The following is a 24,177-nucleotide window of genomic DNA, read 5'->3' as shown; positions in this document are numbered from 1 at the left end:
TAAAAATACACAAATTTTATATTTTTCACTATTTATAATAGATAATGAATTTAAATTATAATAGATGAAGTTTAAGATAATTATTAATAAAAATTAATTGAAATGATATCAGATATCAGTAATTTAGAATAAACAAGTTACTACCAAAAATAAACTCAATAATTTTGCGATATCTGCTAAGAAACAAGTTCGACTTTTATTCCCTTCCTTCTCCTGTACGAGAACAATCCACCATTTGTTATTTCAACAGAACAAGTAATCTCGAACAACTCAAAAGTTGGTTAGCCTGATTTTGTTTCATAACATTGGACCGACCAGCTACATAACTTTGGTATTTTTAAGGAAACATTTGATCCTTCTCATTTTTAAGCATTTCTAATGTTTATTAACGTGCGAAATATTTTTAAAATACGATTTAATTTTTTTACCTCAGTTACAACAAATGATAATAAAATTAACTTATACCAAACCAGTTTTTGGATTATTCTAAGTTAATGTTAATTTTATTTTAATGCAATCAGCTGAGCTGTCTTCAATATTTTTGATAAATATAAACGTAGATAAATATTTATTATAATATCATCTACGCACATTCAAAGAGACAACTCGAGAATTTCAAGCGATACAGCGAAAGTAACGGATTGGCAAATAACGCTTTTTAGATGAGTTACACGAATTTTGCTGAAATAAATTAATCAAGCAGTAGGGCAGACCACGTAGCGTAAATTTACGAGTAACCTCAATCCCGCCCGCGCCACCGCCCCGTCTCACTACAACTCATCAATTTTCTTAGAACCCAGGACATAGTACTTGGAATTCTGTTAATTAAACTATGCCGCCAAATTAAACCGGGAAAATCGAGGGTCATGTTTTGCTTATTATGTACATTACCCACACTTGACCCTTGTCATTTTAAAAGTACGATTTACAAACGAATCGCTGCATTTTGACGCAGTCACGTCCTATTCACTGAAAAGCACGTTAAATTGTCGTATAAGGAAGTAACAACGAGGAGCCAACGTAAGGGAAGCATGTAAACGCAAATTATTATGTGAGGCACGTGGAATGGAGATTATATTGAGATTCCACATACAGGGTGGCTATATTTAGATTTTAATAGAAGAAAATGTGTCAAATTTTTTTATTGCATTTTATTTTGCTCATAATATGACAAAATTTACGAATTTTGAAAATGTAATAAAGAGATAATTATTTTCACATTGTAATTTAGAATTTGAGGGAAATTACTGTAATCTTCTGAAGCAGCAGTGGAAACAATGACATGAATACAAATAAATAATAATTGTATATACCCGTGTGTGATAAAATTCACTTTTTATTTGCCAAAAGAATATATTTTAGGTATATTGTCCTGTGTATGGGCTCCACAACAACTACAATGCTTTTCAAACTGAAATATGCAAGCACCGCTGCTTACATAGTTTTGTTTAAGTTTTAAAGGCAGAAATATGGGAGTGAAATTACTATATAAAGTGGCATAACACCATAATCCTTAGGAATGGTGACGTCTCAGAGGTATCTAAGCGTGTTAATCGTATTGTCGTAATCATCCTGGAATACACTATTCCAGGATGTTCTGTTCATGTATACAAAGATTACCGTTTTCTAAGCTACATTATGTAAAAATAAGACTAAATTTCTTTACAAGTGAGGTTTTGAAACCAATCACGTTACATAGTTTTTGGCTTATAATCTAAAATGTGACAAAAAATACCATTCCCCCTTCATCTCATTAAGATTAGAGGGAGACTTTGTACAAAAATCGTTTACTTGTGTACCTCTGTGCCATCCGTGTTTCAACCGTGAAGCAGTTGTGTTTGCATGGCTGTGTTTCGATTTGAAGGGTGAGATATGGCAGTGAATTTACAGAATACAAAGGAATAACACCTGAGTCCTTAGGAATGGCAACACTCGGAGGGTATCATGGGCGAAAGAGTATACTCTGTTATGTCCATGGTACTGCTCATGTCTATAGGCAACGGTTACCACTTTCTATCAGGTGGGCCGTCAGCTCGTTTGTCATTCTACGTTGTATAAAAAAAAGTAAAAAAATTTGAGAAAATGTCAAAAACCTCTAAAAACACACATAATTATGCAATCGACTTATTAATTAAAATCGAGATAATAAGTAATTTCGAATTACTGTATCAATAATAATAACGATTAGATATATATTTTATGTAAAATGATTATTTTATCTTATATCTATGTATGGAACCTTCAACGTGTGAATTCAACTCACATCTGACCAGTTTTATTTTCTCTTCTTTTTTACATTTGGTAAATCATAAATATAAACACAGTCGTGTACTACGCTCATGAATAAAAGCCGTAAGATTCAATACATGAGTAAAGTTGAAGTAAAAAATTACAATATAATATGAGAATAAAAACTAACCGATTAGACTGTGCCGACTGGCGCCGAGGCTGGGCGCGGGCGGCGAGCCGGCCGCTCGCAGCGCGCCGAACGCGCCACCGCCGCCGCCGCCGCCCAGCGCGCCGCCTTCCAGCGCGCCTGCAATAATAAAACGTGGTTAGAATATTCTTCTACGGAGCACTCATTCACACATAAGGATTTTTTTAATGAAAATGGAACGGTGTCCCCGCTTGCACTAACGGGATATCGGTGACAGACGATGGAAGCTAATGTCAGGTCAGTTAATCACGATGGATTCTAAGAGAATCGCATACAGGTTGATCTGATAACGGATATTACTAGCAACAGATTGTAACATTCACATAGGGTTAGCTTCAAAAGGACTTTATTCCACACGCTACACATACAGCGAGATGACAGCAAATTAAAAAAAAAGGATACTAACATAACACAACTCTCCATATATATATATATATATATATATATATATATATATATATATATATATATATATATATATATATATATATATATATATATATATATATATATATATATATGTATATGTGTATATATATATATATATATATATATATATATATACATATATCTATCTATATATATATAGAAGAGAGAGAGAGAGAGAGAGAGAAGAGAGAGAGAGAGAATAAAATAAAAGCATAATTAAATAACATGTATATTAAGAAGATTTAAAACATTATTTTCTATTATATACATTATTCACCATAATTTAAATCCTATTTAAAAAATATAAAAAGTAATATAAATAAACAAACTCACATAAGTGTAAATTTTGATACCCACTGGAGAATACCCTTTGTTTCGGTCACGTAGAGCCCAATTCGACATTTATGGATAGAACTTATCCTAGATTAACAAGCAGGATACTTTTCGTTATTATTTCAGGTGGACACAATCGCGCATTGCAGCTAGTTATGTTATAAAGTATAGAGGTCTTTGTTTTTAGAGGCTTTCGGTTACCTACCCGGTAAGGGACTTGACATAAACTAAATAGAGTATTGTACACACACATCGTTTCCGAGAAATTAGTTACAGTCGCTTAATACTTGTATAGCATACGTAATATTCATTTACTTTTGTACGCTCTTCCGACTGCATAATTTCTGACGTGCTTTATAAAGTTTCCCATTTGAATCCAGAGTCTGGTCGATTCAAATATGTGTTAAACTGATCTGTCTATTTGTATTTGGGTGATAAAGCAGCAATAACATCTTTAAAATTTTCGATAAAGTGTAATAATAGATAAAAAATTAAATACCATGAAAGAACTTTCAAATAACAATAAGAAAACTGTTATTTTTCTAATTTTATAAAATTCTACGTAAAATTATAATGAACTAGAAGGAATGCAATGTTAACTTTCCAAGTTGTGACATTGTTTTAGAAGATGAAAGGTTTTAAACAATTCGACCCTAACATATCAACCCTTTCAATAAAATTCAACGGTGCGGAAAGTGACATTTCTTCACGCGGAAAAGTAAAGGAAAGTCCCTTAGAATAAAATCATAGCAATATTTGCTCTCTCTTTTCAGCTTAGTAGTTGGTACTCAAGTAGGCCTAAAATATAATATCAGTACTCGTCGCCCGGTAAACCACGTCAGAGGCCTTTATGTACAATGAAAGGCGTCTAGAAACTCTTAATATCAACGCCACCCTCACAAGAATACTTAGTAATAATAGATACGCTTATATACGTAGTTTACTATAAAATATATATATATATATATATATATATATATATATATATATATATATATATATATATATATATATATATATATATATATATATATATATATATATATATATATATATATATATATAATTTTTATACTGCTAAAACGGAATTGGTGATCAAGCATACATCCCACCTAATAGTAAATACGGTAATCTACAAGTGTTTGGAATACCATATTATGCATTATACTTTAGCGATATTACTATATATCTTACATAGTAATTTCCCGTCCATAATAGTATATAAAAAAACAAACCGCTTGACCACAGAGTACCAATACAGCTAACCAGATTTTTATAGGTTGTACATTAAAAAGTATTTTATAGTAACTTCCAAATAGATCAGGTTCTTATTAATCTTTTTTTATAACTATGCTACACGATTACTTATCTTACTCCCGTGTCAGTTACATGTAGATGTTTTTAAGAATTACAGCTGAAGAAATATTTTCTTTGAGAAATAGTCCTTGCTTGTTGCATATCAAAGTCTATTTGCAGATATACGATTCTACGTTCTAAATTCAAATTTTCAATCTAAACTCATTTATTTACTGGAGCCGATGTTTTTTCTTTACAGAAGCATAAACTACTTGTTTATTATGTATGTTTATATATATCCTTTGTTGGCTATATAACCCTTATTTAGCGCGAGAGCTCATCACATCACAAGGTTAAATTGTGATAAAAATAGGACATGAAATTGATAGGTCCTTTCGTTTCCAATAAAGCGAGCGATAAGGGCTTCGGATATAGTAGCCAGACGAAATGTGCACGAACTGGACACTAGGGACACGTCACGTTAGTTTATACCTCTCTAATGTGGCGATCCTTCGTAACTTACTACGGTTTTCTTATAAATTCGAATAGAATAGCTATCTACTATTTCTTGTTATAAAAGTCTAACCAATCCCAGGGTTACGTATTTATCAATCGACTTCAAAAAAGAAAAAGAATCTCAATTCGATTATGTTTTTCATGTATGCTACCTCTTAACTCCTCATTTATAAACCTATAATCATTGTATTATATTTCAAATATAAAAAGTATATACTTTCAGATTGTTCCCGTGGAATTTTTATACAAATCGATTAAGAAGTTTAATTTTTAATTAAAATAAACAACTTTACAACAATTGAATTCAGTTTTTTTTTTTTTGTTTGTGACGCACAATCTTATTAATCACATTTGCACTTATGTCATGTTATTGTAAATACACATGATATTAGTACTTAACACCCACTGCAAATACGTATATATAACTAATATGCTGTATTAATATGTACAGGTAAATGACTCTCATATGTACGGTAAGTATGGTACCTTAACTACTTATATTTACTTTACAATAAATAGGCACTAAAACACACCGTTGTACATACGACCACATTATTATTTTTATAAGCAGAAACCGTCCTAATACGTCTTATAGTAAATATGAAGGCCGCAATGGTGGCGACCAGAATTTCCCAGCTTATTTCCCAAGTCCAGTCCTTCGCTTTTATGGACCATGTTAAGTAAATTTATTGCTGTTTTTTCCACATTTTCTATACACATTGTTTCAGCTGTGTGCTTGGTAATATTTTTATGAACATTGTTATACCCGATTCTGCACCATGTGTTGATGTAATTTCGTTTTATGAATTCATTTCCGCGTTTACATGACCAGTTACAAAACCAATAGCATGTATTCACATTATTAAGCATGTGTATGGTTGTTTATAAGTATTTCATTCCTTGTCATAATCAATTATATTGTAAAACTTTAAACAAGGAAGGAAAAATTGTTTTCAAAACATTTGTAATATATATTAATAAAAGTAAAGACTAAACAATATATCTTAATATTTTATGTCTGCTGCCCATATAAATTAGAGTAAACATTAGGTATTTTACAAGTTACTCTAGTAAAACCTACCGGTGTACCAAAATTCTTTAAAATCCTTTTAAAAGGACATTCATTTCAAGTTTTTAAAAATATAAATTTCTATATATTTTCATAGATTTGTGCATTTCTAATACCATTTATTCACAAAAAGACTTCAAACATTATCTCTGTATTTCCAAACATTAAAGTATTTTGTTTTTTAATTAAATAATAAATATGGACAGAATACAACATAAAAAATCATTTTAGCAAATAACTACACTTAATATACAACTGTTAAAACATTCATGTCTATGCACTACGAATGCTGCCTCGAGTTTTAATAATAATAACAACTTCATATACCGATTTGTGATAATAATGTATTGTATTTCAATTCAATTATCCACATGTGTAGAAAATATAACAATGTATATAGTAAGATAAATGCTGTACAGATGAGAGCTTTGAGAAGTATGTGTGGTATTACTTTAAAAGATAGAGTAAGAAACAGTGTGATTAGAGAGAAGTGTGGACTGAAAGTCGATGTAGTGACCAAAATCGAAAAAGGAATGTTGCGTTGGTTTGGTCATTTGGAGAGGATGGATGAAAGAAGAATTACGAAAGAGATTTATCGAGCAAGAATGAATGGAGATGTCGGTAGGGGCCGCCCTAGACGGACGTATGTCGACCAAATAGGCGACGTGCTGAAGAAGGGCCAAATTAAAAGTACCCGTAACCGACGAGCGTGTATGACAAGATTGATGAATGTGGAAGAAGCGAAAGAGGTTTGTTTGAATCGAAGCATTTGGCGTTCCATTGTTTCTGCCTACCCTAATGGGAGACAGGCGTGACAGATATGTATGTATGTATGTATGTATATAGGGACCTTGATATCTTCCAACAGTCTTTGCAATGTTATATTTAAACTGTCAATTTATTAAGTTAAATCTATAGCCGCTATTTTCTTAATTTATATTATTATAGTAAATATTATGCAGAATAATTATTGGAGTACAAATTTGATGCTGTGTTATATAATATTTATTTTATTAATGTATTGATATGTATTGTTATTTTGTTAAAATAAATAGAATAGAAATATTTAATTTAAAATGTAATGTACAAAGGCGAGTTTTCTTTAATAAAAGACTTCATCCAACAAACCTTTTCGTGTGAAATAAACTGTTATTTAAAAACCAAAATTGGCAATCATACTGCAGATTTATGTACATTACATTGCAATAAAAACACTTAAACTATGTTTATCCTGTTCTTGAAAGAGAATTACTTTATACCGCAGATTTATTGTTTAATTCACTGCTGTTAAGAAATCTTTCAGAAGAAAAAAATACCTTACAAGTTACCGGTAAGAGGATGTAATTGGCCTTATTTTGATCAAATAATAATCAGAATACCTATTTATTTTGTAATAAATACTCTCTAACTTTTTCCTATATATTTTTATTAGATGACACGTCAATATTTTATTAGTGATTGAGTTGTGATAATTTTTTTATGCAACTTAAAATGGCAAACAAACTGACGGCCCACCTGATGGAAAGTGGTAATCGTTGCTTACAGACATAAACATTATCGTGGACATAATAGAATATGCTGTGTCGCCTATGATACTGTTCATACGTTGCCATTTCATAATACAAAATCCTTACTTATCATAAATGTGAAAGTGAGTGTATACAACCATAATAACGTAGCTAATCACTATAAAATTTCCTATACACATATAAAATGGAAGACATAGGCTACTTTTTATGCCGATCAACAAACATATCTCAGTCACATGGACAAAGATATGTATAAAAGCTAGTAAAATTTTAAAATAAAAAGTCGCCAGCATTGGTCAACTGATTTTGTTGTGGCAAATGTCACATTCGACAAATCCATATTTCGGCAAGCATATTAGATAGATAGATAGACATCTAATTTATTTACATTACTTACAGTACACAAATAACAACAGTATTGGTACATACTCAAAAAAGTAATAAAAGAGTACATATACAAAAAAGCAAGGAAAATACATAACAGATGTAACATAACGTAGGGTAACATATTAAAATCCAATATGGTAGGAGGTGAGTCTATCTCAGTCGAGTCACTCGGATTTTAGTATTGAACTTTTTTGTCTAGTTACGAGTATAATTAACATGGAGCGAATTGTTTGAACAATATTTGAGCTCGGTGACTCCATAATGAAGAGCTCAATGGAAATGCAAAGTGAATGTAGTTGAAACATTCATTCATATTTACATATTCAACGTTTGTCGCTCCACGAATAATTTATTAACATTTTTACTTAAAGTAATATTCTTTAGACAGTATAAAGGTCGCGCGTATTTTCAAAATTGAAATACGCTGTTCATGTCTATCTTTGTTATATTAGTGCTATGCACGAAATACGTAAGAGATTGTAGTAGATCATCCTTACTAAACTTACAAATGTGAAATTGAGTTAGATTATTTGCCAATTGTCATGAAATTTTGCATAAATATATTATTTCGTAGCCATTGACTTCCACATTGGCTACATATGATCTCTATCGTTATCAGTACATCAAGCAGACAAAGTTTTGGATAAAAATTTGTGTAATATATATGATGATTAAACCTTTAGTAGTTTATACATACCTGCGTCTATAAACAGAATGGAAAACAAGTTTAAAATTATTTATATCAGTTTTCGTCGACGTAAGTCCCAAAGCCTAAGTAAACAGAAAATCGAGAACTTATCAAGAATTACTGTGACGGCCCCAAAAGTGGATTCCAAAACGTCCAGTAATGTGGTTCGACAAATTTATGAGTTAATAGCGGTAAACGTGGGCCGAGAATGGCCTCCGTTCACTACTCCGGCGCCAATTGCACGGTATCTTCAACTTAATTGTCTGAATGCGACAATACTATTGCGTAACTAACGCAGCTTGCCCTAACTCTACCCTAAAACAATTATTCCTGACGTTAGACCTCACTAAAATTTGGTGTTTCGGAAAATTTATTATCTTGATAAATTCATATAAACCTTTTGGGTGCTGTTAAGTACACCACTCAAGCCATTTAAGACTATATTTAAGAAAGAATCGCAGCCAGTATAAAAAAAGTAAAAAGTGGTTGATTAGTGACTACAAAGTTTTGTCTTGTGACTTCTCGTTGGAAGCGCGCCAAAAGCTGTTAGAGGAAGTAAGTTAATACACCATGAGTACATGCGGTATGCAATAAAATTATATAATCCAGTGAAAAATGGTTTCAATGTATATAGGAGTTAGGTTCTGTATCGAGAAATTATGAGAGCCAATCGCCTTTGAAATATTTATAGGGATAAATAGAGCGTCAGCACATTAGAAGCGGACGTCAGTCATATCCGGAGCGCGCGGCAACCGTGGACCGTTGATTAAAATATAAATTACGACCAGCTGCAACGCCTAGCCTTCGCTTGCTTCCATTCAGATCAAGCTATAGGATACGTAACTGTATATAGTTCATAAACGTACTGCTAATTATGTCTTGAAATCTTGGCGGGAGGGGATAGTCAGTAATTAATAGTAATGAATAGCGACGCTATACATAACAATATACCCTATCAAATCAACATGTTTAAAAACTATCATGTTTCACTTCTAGTGAACATCACGACCTGATTTCATCCTCATTTATAGACACTAGCATAAACTAACAATTTAAAAGTGAATTATGCAGATCATAAAATAAGGATATTTTAAAAGCCAAAATCAATTATGTTAATATACCTTCTGCAATTCTAAATTGCATAAAAAAAGGTAAAATATGGCAGCGAAATAATATGTTTACAATCACGTTATTGCGATTTACCACATTTATTTTATTATTTCTTAATTCTATCGTAAAAAGTTTATTAACATTTATGCCATATGTCATTATCCACTAGCTAACCATAAGATAAAAATATAAATGCCCTCAGAGCGTTTGAGGGCAGTGATAGCAAATTTATTGCATAAAAACACATCTATTAATATAACATGGCATAGTAATAAGTACCATACCGATACACTATATTATATATATATATATATATATATATATATATATATAGCATATTGGTCATGTGGTACCGGCGCAGAATAGGCCACGCTTTCCTTTCCTATGGGTGTCATAAGAGGCGACTAAAGAAATTGAATGGTAAAAACATGGACAACAGCGTCCCTCTTAAAACATCTCTAAAAACCAAACTGCAGTTGCCAACCCGCCTGTCAAACTTGGCAACTACTGACAAAACTCCCATTATGGGAAAAGCTTATGTTCAGCAGTGGACAGTTAACAGTTGAAATAATATAACATACGTGTATTAATACGTAAATATGTTGTGATAAATCTATTTCACTATTACCTAATACGTGGTTTTAGCTGAAGTTGTTGATTTAACAAATAATTTAAAAATGTTTTTAATAATTTATTAGTAGTAAGGCGTGAATTTACTGGGTACAGAGGAATAACACCTGAGTCCTCAGGAATGGCAACGCATGGAGGGTATCATGGGCGAAACAGTATACTCTGTTATATATATGGTACTGCTCATGTCTATAGGCGACAGTTAACACTTTCCATCAGGTCGGCCGTCAGCTTGTTTGCCATTCTAAGTTGTATAAAAAAAAAAGTTTTTCAATTTTACATGTTATTTATATACAACTTAGGCAATTTTATCAACTACGACGTAATACCAATAAAACGATCGACCAAAATCGTTGATTGCTTTATTTTACCGGAACCAAAATTGATTTATATTCAATCTGATTCCAATTCCCTTTTTTCAATTTGATCCTCTTTAAGCCTATTATATTAATATTAAATTAAACGAATGATTTGGTGCTAACCGTGGAAAATTGTTGTGACTTTTATATTTTACTATTTTCATCGTAGAAAAAAAACGTCCCCGGTATTTATTATTCTTAATCTATGTTTACGTGATACTTATAAGGAATGAATTTAAAATATTAATAATTTTATAAAATAACTTAACACTGATAAAAAAAAATTTAAAGCTTTTTATAATATCTAGACAGATCTAGGCTTTAAAAATGCGTCGCTTTTCGATTGTTCTGCCCAATTCCTATTTCTTTTTTCAATATAATAATTTTAATTAATTTCAAACTATTACGAATTAATGAACTTTAAAAACAAATTTTTGTATGGATTATAGATTAATTATTATTATATGGTCCTGAGGCATAACACCTTAGTCCTCAGGAATGGCAACGCTTAACGAATATCATAGACGACACAGTATAATAAGTTTAGACGACAGTTACCACTTTCTATCTGGTGGGCCAACTTGTTTATTCGTATGGGTTATCCATATGCCCATACTTTGATAGATTTATAACTTTAAAAATCTTTTTTCTTCTTTCGTCAGAATTTAATAAAAAAAAATTAATGTAACTGGGCTTTCCGTAAGATACAATAAAAAACTTTATTTTATGTTAGCAGAGAAAAGTTACAAAACCTGACAGATTTCTACCTTTTGCTCGCATAGAAACATGTAAAGGTAAGGTCTACAAACAAGCCTAAGTAGATTTTCTAGCCGTACTATATAAGCAAATTGGCCGAACACGGATCTCGAGCTATCGCCGGCACGTGACTCGCAACCAATAGTGTGCATCTACTTGATTTTCTAACATAAACCTGTTTACAATATATTGTGTTTGATTTCCTGGATTTGGTGCGGGACTGCGGGATTTTATAATGCAAAACTATTTTATTGTATGTGCAACACAAATATATTGTACTAGAATAGAACCGCAAGCACTTTTATGTAGCTAACTTTAAAGTAAAAGTGGTACTTAATTAGTCTGTATATATTACGCAATATATTCGTTGATATTAAATCATTTTGGATTTGTTTTTATAACACAGCGAGCAATAGAGCATGCGGCTCACCTGATGGTAAATGACTACCGCCACCCTTGAGCATCCGCAATATCAGAGTATCAATATCTCTTTTCTTAAAGATTATGATGTCGTATGTGCATGGGAGAAAGTGGAGTACCGCCACTCATCCAGATGGTTGGGATGGAACTTTAGTTTGTGGCGGGTTGTACAGTGGTGAAAATCAGCAGCAGGTATCAATCTGAATAATTCCTCACAACACATTGTTAATGCAATCATTATAAATACACATTGTTATAGCAATCATTATATTTGTTACGATTAAATTCACTGTTTTCTGTGACAAATTTTTGTTATTCCTTTTAAGCAATTTCAGACTCTTTACCATAACCAATGCGTTTCATGTTGAGTTTTTTGATATAAAATAAAAGTCACTTATTAGGCTTTAGCAATGTAAAATTACCTGCTGATGAGTAAAAGACGAATAGAAAACCTTCTTTTTAATGTTGTTTTAAATTGAAAATTTATTGCCTCGCATCTTTTAAACATCTCATAAATAAAAATCGACCAATTAGTCTCAAAGGCATATTATATATATATTATGGTTTCTTAAGGCAGTACTTTAATTGACTTCACTTTTGAACTGTGGAAAATAAATTGAATTTTTTACTGTCGAACTGATAATAAATTATTTAATATTAATCCTACTTGCTGTACTAATATTACAAAAATTAAAAATGTTTCGATATTTGTTAACAACTTAAAGGACTTTAATGAAATTTGGTTCATAGATTCGAAAGCACATACGTACTCATTGATGCTTACCTTCTAAATATCTAAATAAATGTAATCCTTGAAATCGATTCAAATGATAGTTATAAGTGCCGAAACCCATTTCTCCTATAACGGGAACCCTTAGGCCCCACAGTGGAACATAAACTGTCAGCTGCCAGTCCATTACCAAAATAGAATGCTTGTAATTCGCACAAACATTTATTCGAATGGGGTCAAACCCTTCATTTACGAAGGTATTTTAACCGCAGACATCAAATAGTATTCACCATGTGCTTTTGTGTAAACAAGGTATCCATATCTAACCGGAATCCTTTTATGTGAAGGCCTGCGAAGAGCGATCGTCCTTCGGAGTACTTTTTTGTCCATGAAAATAGAACACAAATTGCATCACATAACGCACACAAAAGACTAAAAGCGTCGAGTTCCTAATAAAAAATCGACTAAGTGCAAGTCGAGCTCACACACCAAGAACCCTAGTATGGACTGTTGTCGCAGAACAAATTAATACTACTAATATAATTCACTGTTTGTATTGTGACTTCTTAATGCAACTTCATTATATCGAATATATAATATTATACAATTTATTTGTACTTTGTTCCACTATCTCTATTAAAATATTTTTATTATTTTTTATACTCGCGACCGATTTCGAATCTTCATCTTCAGACTTCAGACATATTTATAAAATTAAAACGGACAACGTGCTGAACAAAAACATCATATGCTAATGGAAAGATCAGATAATTTTAATAAAGACAGCGGAACAAAGTACAATTATTTTGAATAATATAACATAGTCGATAGACTAACGCTTCCGTAGTGCAATCGAGTCAACGTTTTAAATGCTGCACCAGTGCACCTTTAAAGACTTGTGCAAACGATGGACATTGTTCGTAGACAAAATTTTCCTTTGTATAAGCCATATTATTTCACAACACGTGTGCAACGTAGCATGCAATTTTAGGGGTTCTATTATGACTGAACTAAAATTTTCGTTAAGAATTGTCTCCTGCCGGACTTAAAAGACGAAGCAAACATAAAGAGAAATTTTGTCCGCGGAAAAATGCACCCTGTCTACGCAGGCTATAGACATGACACTACTGATGTGCAAATATCAAACACGCGATTAACCTCTGTGTGTTTTTGTATGTCATAGCGAATCTAAACCGATTTTAAAAATTCTTTTTACAATCAATAGGATTAACATCCATTTTGGTCACATATTAATTTCGGAGTCAAAATTAATATATAATATAAGCAATCTCAATCATCAGACTTAAGTTACCTATTTTCTTTGAGATATAAAAAACTAAATCTTTTCAAACACATGGTTCCATGTTCTAAATTCAAATATTTTTACAAAAAAATATATACATGGTTTAAATACAACCAGATTTTATTTAATTTTTCATTAAAAACTTTTACAAAACTCATCCATAGGGTACTACACAATAGGGGCAAACATAAAAAAGCGATAACTTATAATTTTTTTTAAAACGTCCCTAATAGAAGGATGTCGTTGGTGAGTCAAAAAAACTTATTGTAACAAAATTAATTTTTGTATTTTTTTATGCAACTTAGAATGGCAAACAAGCTAACGGCCCACCTGATGGAAAGTGCTAACCGGCGCCTATGGGCATGAGCAGTACCATGGGCATATCAGAGTATACTGTTTCGCCCATGATACACCCCATGCGTTGCCATTCCTGAGGACTCAGGTGTTATTCCTCTGTACCCTGTAAATTCACTGCCATATGCAGCACTGCCATATACTGCCTTCAAACCAAAACACAGCCATGCAAACATAACTGCTTCACGGTAGAAACACGAAAAGGACAGGGATGCCCAAACAAATGACTTTTGTACAAAGATCCCCTCTGGTAAATAATATTTTTTAAATCACCAAGTTACCTGGAATTGCTTATGGACTCATTATTAGCAATGAAACGTAGACTCGTAACTAACTACTAATAGTAAGCAATGCTTAAGTAAGAAATTCTAGTAGAGTAGAAAAAGAATAGAGAAAAGTGGTTTTCCGGGTTTCTAAACGCCAAAACCCACTAAGCACAGCTATAAAGTAGCATGGTTTATGTTACATATACAACTTATGCCTATATAGGCATTTAAGTATTCGTGAATGTTAGACCTACAATTAATTACGGTTTTCTACACAATATAACATAGAAACCTAACCTACATGTTTGTCATAATCTTGGATTATTTATATATTTTGTATAATATTATTATTACTCCACGTGACGACAACTCATAAATTTCAATTTCAAAATATTCTTTCTAAAATTTTATTTGTTAAAATTACCTAAGAAATACTCTTAAAATGAAATTAGTACCGTTCAACGAATTAAACGATTTTTTATTTATACTAACTATTAGACATCAACAAAATGTCTTATAGTTGTGTCAATTGCTGTTACGTTTATATTTTTATTAAATTCAATTGAGACACTGTATAGTTATAATTAATTTATACCTCTCTGTGACAAAATATTATACATACATACTTAATGTCAAAATCGTAAGAAAATCCATGGCGCTCTTTAATGTCATGCATTTCTAGGCCGCTTTCTTTGTACATAAAGAACTCTGACGTAACTTACTGATATGGACATAGCTTAAGGAGAATACGGGTGTAGTGCCTATCCTGAAAACTCGTGCCCGATCTCCATAAGAATTAATCAATTTCTACAATCACCAAATTTGCAGAAAACCAGAAAAGTTCTAGCTGCACTGATGCATTTGACGATATTACTTGCCCTTCTAAATAAAAAACTAATAAAGATTTTTTTGCTCCAAACATGTTTTTTTGTAATGGGTGAAAATGATATGGTAACCCCGCCTGCGCTAACGGGATACGCTGGCGGAGCACCAGTGAAGGGTGATAGGTGAGAATGAAAACAGGCCAGTTAGCCCATCATGATGAATTCATCAGGAATTAATCATGATAGTTTCCAGGGAGAACCGCGAGGAGGCCGACCTGGTTGGGTATATTGCTAGCAATGGGTTCTCAGTCTCCATTACTAACAATCCCTTTCTCCCCCAAACATGGTTTAACCAATCAAATACATCGACCCACAAATGCGCCTTTAGTCATGACAAAATCAATTAACATTAATAAAAATAATAATATAGGACCAACAAGATTTAAAATTAACGAAAATATCGTCTAACATATACAAGAGAATAAAGACAAATTAAGCTTCCCTAGGGAATTACTTCAAAATAATTACAAAAAAATTAAAATCTAATAATGTTTTCAAACAACTTTACAAACCAGCATATATAGGTAAAACACAAAATCTACGAAGGTACATTTTCATTTTACGATGTGGAATGTACCCATGGTGGTGGTCATAAACATGCGTATTTTACGAGACTGGACGTTGGCATACACCTCGGCCTTTTGGGTACTATCAAAGGTTACATCCTGGGTAATATTATACATAATTATGATATTATTCTTTAAGTCACTGTGGGCGGCTTAGAAATTTATAAGTTCTCCCGTCCCATATATTTATAAGTTTTATTAAATACTAGATTTTATTCGCAACTTCGCTCGCTTGACCGGAATATATTGATTGACCCAGATAAAAAATAGCCTATGTACTTCTCCATCCCAAATAATATATATATATATACCCAGATCTATTTATACACGTTATTTTATATGCATGGTTATTCCTTGGTATTTACATTTAAAACCCGATATAGACAATTGCTTAGAGCAGCAAAATAAAATGAGCAGCATAACTCAATTTTATGCCTTCTAAGAGATAAAGAACATGTGAGCACTGCACTTATTCCGCGTGCACACGCCTCTCACGTTACGCTTGTAAATACCTTAGTCATTGTCAAGAACGGCAAATTTTATTTGCCCGGTACGGCTAAATTCCAGTTTTACACAATTTGTAAATTTCAAAAATTAATCTTCCCATTTCTTTTATCGAATTTTTAACATATCTTTTATCTACAGGATAATTTCTACTTAAAGAAATATACTTTGGAAAGTATTAGGATGTGTTAATAATTATAAAATGCCCGTTAATATGTTACGTCCTAAAATATTATATTCTTCTCTAAGTGCATATTCATGTAGAGCATTAACAAAACATAATCAACTGTTTATATCAAGTATCAGTATATATGCACAAGTATATACCTGTAAGGTTTATTTCAATTAGTTCCAAATTCAAAAATTATTAATTCCAAATTAGTGTCAAATTCCAAATCACAAAATATCTCTAAACAAACATAACGAACAAGAAACTTAGCTTAATATTTAAAAAATCTTATATATACTATTATTTTTAAGTCCTCCATATTTGGTATATCAAAGGAAATGCAGTAAGTGACAAGGAATGCCGGCTTTGTCTATAGACAGCCTATTAGCTATTTCTATTGAAATAAATTCTCCTCTTACTTCTTACCCTTTGTTTGCTCATAAAGGAAACAAGGAATATATCGCAAAATATTTGCTAACAAATTGGATAATTCCCTTTTCCTTTTATGTTGAGTGACGTGAAGGTACGGTTAAGTGTGTTCGCACACGAGTCGTACGAATCGTGACGTAGGCATAATCGTACAACGATTATTTGTAAATGATTATATAAAAGTCGTACTACAAGATACACATAATCGTTTCATTCTACGTAGGTATAATCTATACAGTTTATTTTATATGCAGAAACATCTTATAAAAATCCTCTGCATGTTACTTAAAATTTGGCTCCACAAGAAAACTTCATTCATGACAAAAACAGAAAAAAAATTATATCGATTCATACACATACACATATCTGTCACACCTTTCTCCCATTAGGGTAGGCAAAAACAATGGAACGCCAAATGCTTCGATTCAAACAGATCTTTTCCGCTTCCTCTATATTCATCAATCTTTTCATACACGCTCGCCGGTTATGAGTACTTTTAATTTTGCTCTTTTTCAGCACGTCGCTTATTAGATCAACATACATCCGCCTAGGAAGGACCCTACCGAAATTTCAACTCCTTCGTGTTCGATAAATCTATTTCGTAATCCTTCTCTCATCCATCCTCTTTAAATGGCCAAACCAATACAAAATTCTCTTTTCAATTTTTGTCACTATATCGTCATTCAGTCCACACTTCTCTCTAATCACACTATTTCTTACTCTATCTTTTATTGTAATACTGCACATACTTCTCAGAGCTCTCGTCTCTATAGAATTTATCCTACATCCATGCTTCTTCTACCATACCACGATTCACTTCCATACATCAGTTTTGCTCAATACATTTTTGCTTACCATATTTGAGAGCATTGCATTGTTATCACTGTTTCCCGCTTCATTCTGTTCTTTAAAATCGATTAATTTTAACAGAAATGTCGCATAATATATATACACAGAAAAACCAATCGAATTTTAATTTCTTACATTATATATATAATTATCGCAATTTTTAAGATACTCTACATTAACTAGATAAACATAAAATACTCTTTTGAAATATGTTTCTACATCTGTTATTTTGTTTTTAGGTAACCGTTTGATCATGTAAATATTATAAATAAAAGATAACACCTATGTTTGTCATATTTTCTTTGTTAATTTTTTTTATTTATTCCACCTAATTGCCAATGCCAATTTTACTAAATCATCTCACTCCAAATTTCAATTTGACTAAATACTAGCTAACATTATAAAAACCATTTTATTTATTTAATAATAACCAATGAATTCAATTTAGAAACAAGAACCCTTCAGTCACACTTACGTAATTTTGAGAGGTCTGAATACGAAATTAGACATGTATCAAACACATATATGTCAATCTAATAAACAATATAATATATAAATTGCCTTAGTAACAGCATTGTGTATGCAAATAAGCCTTATTGGTTTCCACTGTATCTCATTTGTACAAACATTTATAACGGGTTAACATTTCATCACTAAATCATATGTTATTTTATATTAATCCCCTAAACATCATGCATTTTATGACAATAACCAATAGTGATTTCATTTTATATTCAGTAAAGTTCATTTATTTGTATAAATATATATTTTACATATTATATAAACCATTAATATTGAATGTTTTACATTCGATATTAGTGGTTTATTGGCATATAATATTGTATGTACCACAGCAAATAAAAGGAAATCTTTTGTTGTATACAAGCGCAGAATCTGTAGGTACCAGAGGGAGACCTTGTACAAATATCGTCTGCTTGGGTATATCGAGGTTCTGCTGCAAAATGTTTGGGTCTGCATTGGCTACGTTTTGGTATAAAGTGTGGAATATGGCAATAAATTTACAGGGTACAGAGGTATAACACCTTAGTTCTCAGGAATGCCAACGCATGCGGGGTATCATAAGCGGGGTATCATATACTCTATTACACCCATGATACTGTTCATATATATAGGCGACGATTACGTCGTAACCCACTTTCCATAAGGTAGATCGTCAGCTTATTTGTCATTTTGAGTTACATAAAATATCTCACTTTCATTTGGAAACTTCTAAAAACCCTTTCTTAGTTATATAGCTTACTTTAAGAAAACTCTATCTGTGTAAAAAAACTCACTGAATAATAAATAGACGTGCATGTTTAAGTACAATACATTAATGAAACAGTTTTCGACTTTTTAAAATATTGTATATTATAGTCCTGATTAACAATTATCTTTTCGATGAAAACACAATACCAAAAGAATTTGAAGCTTAATCAATATTAATAATAACGAAGATAGATTTTATTTTTGTTTATATTAGATGAACTGCAAAAAATACTAATATTAAAAAGTCTTTCAGCAATAGACATATATCTCTCTACCCGTGCGAAGCCAGGGTAGCCTGCTAATAATATTATAAAGTCATTACATTAAGTATCATTATATCAGCCGTTAACTTTACGCTGCTGAATATAGGCCTCCCCCTTATGGGGGAGTATTATTTTGCCAGTAGTTGCCACGCTTAACAGGCGAGTTGACAATCGCAACAGGCTTTGGTGATGTTCTAAGAAAGAAACAGCCCATCCCTTGACCAGTAAGATTCATTAGTCCCCTCTTATGATATTTACACGAAAGGAAGAGGTGACCTATTCTATGCGGGAACTACATGGGGACATTATACATATTTAAATGATAAAAATATTTCAGTATATCTTTAATGTTTTACTAGTATATAAGTAGATAGGATAACTTTTCCTCTAGACAATATTAATACTTGTAGCATACACCCACGAAGTAGATACCTCCATACAATATAAGTAACAGCGCATATATTTCTGTTTCCGCGATAGCGTACTCAGAAAGTTTATTTACTTTACGATACATTGGAGCACAAGTCGAACAATATTTTCATAAGAAACAGAAATGAATATAGGAAAGATCTCAGTAGGTACTTGTAGTGGGTGGATAGCTATTAAAGAGGTCGATGGATAATTCAATATGGAATCTTTATATGAACGTTGCAACATTGGAATAATAAACATAAGCATAACATTATTGTCTATCTGTCATCATATTGAGTTCCTTGTTAGGTAGGCAAAGAAAATTAAATGCCAAATGTCTCTTTCCTTACATACTTGCCTCATACAGGCACGCCTGTTCACGAGGCGCTTGCTACAAATACAACATGGTCTATCTGGCCAATATAAATTAATCTAACTCTCTTCTGGAACGTATATCCTTACACTACTGAATACCAACATATTATCTGTTTCATCAGCATTTAATAAATATATAAACAAACGAAAAATTAATCTGACCATAAAAACAGCCTGCTGATAGTAGTTCATTTATTAATCTTCGCCACTATCCTTCCACTGCTGAACTTAAGCCTCCCCCATAGACTACCATAAAGAACGATCCAGAGCCATCTCCATCCACTGACTTCCTGCGATGCATTTGAGCTCGTCACTCAATCTAGTGGGAAGTCGTACTACACTGCATTTGCCCATGCGGGGTGGCCACTCAAGAACCTTTCTTTCCCATCAGTTGTCGATTCTTCGAGCTATGAGACCAGCCCATTGCCACTTCAGCTTGCTTATCCTTCGGGTTATATCGGTGACTTTGGATCTTTCGCGGATATCCTCATTTCGAATTCTGTCACGGACAACCCTCTTCATAGCATTCTGAGTAATTTGAGGCTTTTGCATACGAGCTATCGTGTAGGACTATGTATAAGTTATCATTGGCAGCATGCATTGGTTGAAAACCTTTGTCTTTAAACTTTGAAGTATAGATAGATATATATACTTAAAAAAATATAATAGTAGTACAAATATAAAATTAGTTTATTGGTTGAATATATCGATTTATTAAATTTTGTTACCTTTCAATTAAGTTCCATTGAAATAGACTTTGCCCCCTTTTTATATTTGCACCGATGACAATTTATTTCAAACTAACTCACTCAATGTAGTCTAATCCACTTACGAGTAATATCCCTTTCCATAAGGTTAGACGGGACGTATTAATTTGTTAATTGGAATATGATTGAAAATTAATCATATTTCTTCTTCGAGTTTCACTTCAACTTAATTCTAATTAAGAACATATATACTAACACCATCTTCTGAACTTTTCTAAGTTTTGAGTAAATATACAATATTTATTTTATTATTCTTTATTTCATGATTCACTCGACCAATTCTTTCGATCGATGCGATAAACATTACACCAGTTTCCAAGTTATATAGTACCTAACTTGAAAACTTTATTATAATATAAATTTTATAACGGATTGCGTTATGAAATACCGTTAAAATATCTCTGTTAACTGACAGATATCAATTATAGAAATAACAAATTTGTGCTTCATTACTTATTTCTAACCTTCTCTAAATTCTAACCTAATTTTCACGAAAACCTCAATGTATTCGAACATCTATTTCGACCCTCAAGATTTCACTGATTGATGGAATTTATTGGATTAATATTCTAGTACAAATTTAGGAAATACTAGCGAGTGCCCACGCCTTCGTACTTCTAGATTTTAAAAGTGGGAAACCTAATAAAATAGATCACTTTTCGATTTCGTCTCAAAGTAAAACATACACCAGATTTTAAGCTTGACCTGAAGGAAAAAATCTATGAAAACTATGTCCAATGGTAAAATAGATAATTTTTTATACATTCTAAAATTTATGTTTTGGCCTGCACTATTTTTATTAAGACTCTTCACATAATCTTAAATACCTCCTATATACAAACATCGTTTTTTTTTATACCACTGAGCTGGCAAACAAGCATACGGCCCACCTGATGGTAAGCGGTTACCGTAGCCTATAAACGCCTGCAATACCAGAGGTATTATGCGCGCGTTGCTGACCTTGAAGAAATTTCTTTACCCACCTTTTGAAGAACCCCATGCTGTAGTCTCTTGGGAAAACCTCGGCAGGGAGCTCATTCTATAACCTGAGTGTTCGTGGGAGAAAACATCTCTGAAACCGCGTTGTACGCGACTATTTAGGCTGTAGGTTATGAGGGTGAACTCCCTGTCAATGGCGAGCCATACGATGATAGAAAGTGGCCGTAGGCATCAAATTGAATAATTCCTCTGAGCACAATTCGTTTAATCTAGTCACAGTTTTGTTATATGAAGGTATATGGGTAATCATCATCATCATATCAGCCATTTTGCTAGTAGTTATTACGCTTGGCAGACGATGACAACTGCAGTTAAGATTTGGTGATGTTTTAAGAGGTACACCCACGTGAAAGAAGGGATAGCCTATTCTGTGTCGGGACCACACGACAAATATAATAATATTGATAATAACATAAGAAAATTCATTTAAAAATAATAAATTAAATAAATATAATAGTATCTTTAACTGAAAAAGAACTCGTACAAAGATAATTGTAAACAATGATATCAGTAATCACAACTCCATGAGGTTTCATGAAAAATAAATGAGAATGTAAGTAACATTTTCAACAAAGAGTCAATCCATTTACTTCCAAATAATGCCCCAAGCTGGAGATCCTTTATATGCCCATGGGACGATCAAAAAATGACCTGTAAGCAATATATCCTCACTTTGTAACCTTTGTAATCTATATATATAATATCGGCATAACGTGTAATAAGATTTCAATCGGTAAATATTTACTAGACTTAACAATCAAATTAGTGTAATCCCTAGAATAAAAAGATTTGAAATATTAACACTTTTGTAATGGTAAATACATATGCCCATGGGTAAGTTTTTGAACAACGCACACCCCCCCCCCCCCCCCCCCCAACTGATGGGGAAAAAAAACAGGTCACCCTGAATCCGCGCTATTCATTTAAAATACAAATTTATTGCAATATTTTATTAATGTTATAGCGCTTCTGTTACAACTCGGCGCCCCTTTTGGAACACGTAGATCTACGATCTGACCGGACCCACCTTCCTAAAGTCAACACTGCTTTTTTTCGACCTATTTGGAACTTCTTCATTATCATAAATGAAGAATATTTTGCTCAATAAATATATCGATAGATAAATTGTCCCTACCGTTGGTATGAAACAGAACAGGACAGAAACAGTCCGATCCTTTTTTCTTCTCGTATTCGCATATAAAATACAATAATATGTTGCAGAAATTCAATGGATTGCAATGAACCATTACTTAAGTCAGTGTACGGAAGAGACCCAGATAAAGATAAACGATAGAAAATACTGTCCTGGAAGCGTTGCCATCTAAAGTTTTGACGCCGGATATGAAAGATAGCACCATTTATTACTAAAACCATAGTATAAAGAATTCTGCTTTCTAAAATTGTATCAATAGGTATATCATATTTAGCCTCCTAACATACGACGCGACGTGTCTAGCTGTCAATTTAGCGTGAGAGACTTAAAATATTTTGTTACAAGTATTTTTCTACCAATATTTCAATACAAAAATGATCATTTGTCAAAGATATTTAGTAAATAATATAATAGAGCAGAAAGTATACAAAATATAATAAAAGAATGCTAATGATTTAAATATCACGTAGCAATATTATACCAGTACCAATTATACTATAAAACTGGTTCGATACGGATAAATTCACGAGATTTCTTTCCAGTATTTCATATAACGGAAATAAAAGCATCGAATTGTAGCTAAAAGCGTTCATAAATTACGTGTAGGTAAATATGAATATTCAGAATGTGATAGCCGCAGGTAGCACACAATAAACGGGAAAATCAAATTTATTTCTGAATAATTCAGTAGCAAAAGAATAAAAGAACAAATATACAAAAAAACGCAATACGAATATTGTGAGGCTATTTAAAAATAATGGTACCTACTACCATTTGTTTATACTTATATTAATAAGATTTGTAACTAAAAATATCGTTAAAATTTAAAAAATGCCAGCGACTATTATTATATTATAGCTTTATCGCGTGACATTTCTCACATAAATCAGTATTTGGCTGTGTTTCAGTTTGAAGGGTGGGATATGG

The 24,177-nt window shown here is 32.2% G+C and overlaps 1 protein-coding gene across 6 annotated transcripts in view; it reads right to left on the bottom strand.

Annotated features, from left to right (window-relative positions):
- Nucleotides 1-24,177, bottom strand: part of LOC113522858 (cyclic nucleotide-gated cation channel alpha-3) — a 168,341-nt gene that overhangs the window by 124,111 nt on the left and 20,053 nt on the right. For all 6 annotated transcript variants that reach the window (XM_031914005.2, XM_031914006.2, XM_031914007.2 and 3 more), the window contains one exon: nt 2,420-2,536. In XM_031914005.2, coding sequence (XP_031769865.1) covers nt 2,420-2,536 — 117 coding nt within the window. The remainder of the gene's footprint in view (nt 1-2,419; nt 2,537-24,177) is intronic.

The sequence above is a fragment of the Galleria mellonella genome, unplaced genomic scaffold (genome assembly GCF_026898425.1).
Source record: "Galleria mellonella isolate WM207_F2 unplaced genomic scaffold, CSIRO_AGI_GalMel_v1 utg38, whole genome shotgun sequence".
NCBI lineage: Eukaryota > Metazoa > Arthropoda > Insecta > Lepidoptera > Pyralidae > Galleria > Galleria mellonella.
Note: the sequence above shows the minus strand (reverse complement) of the source record. Positions and strands in the feature narration are given on the sequence as shown.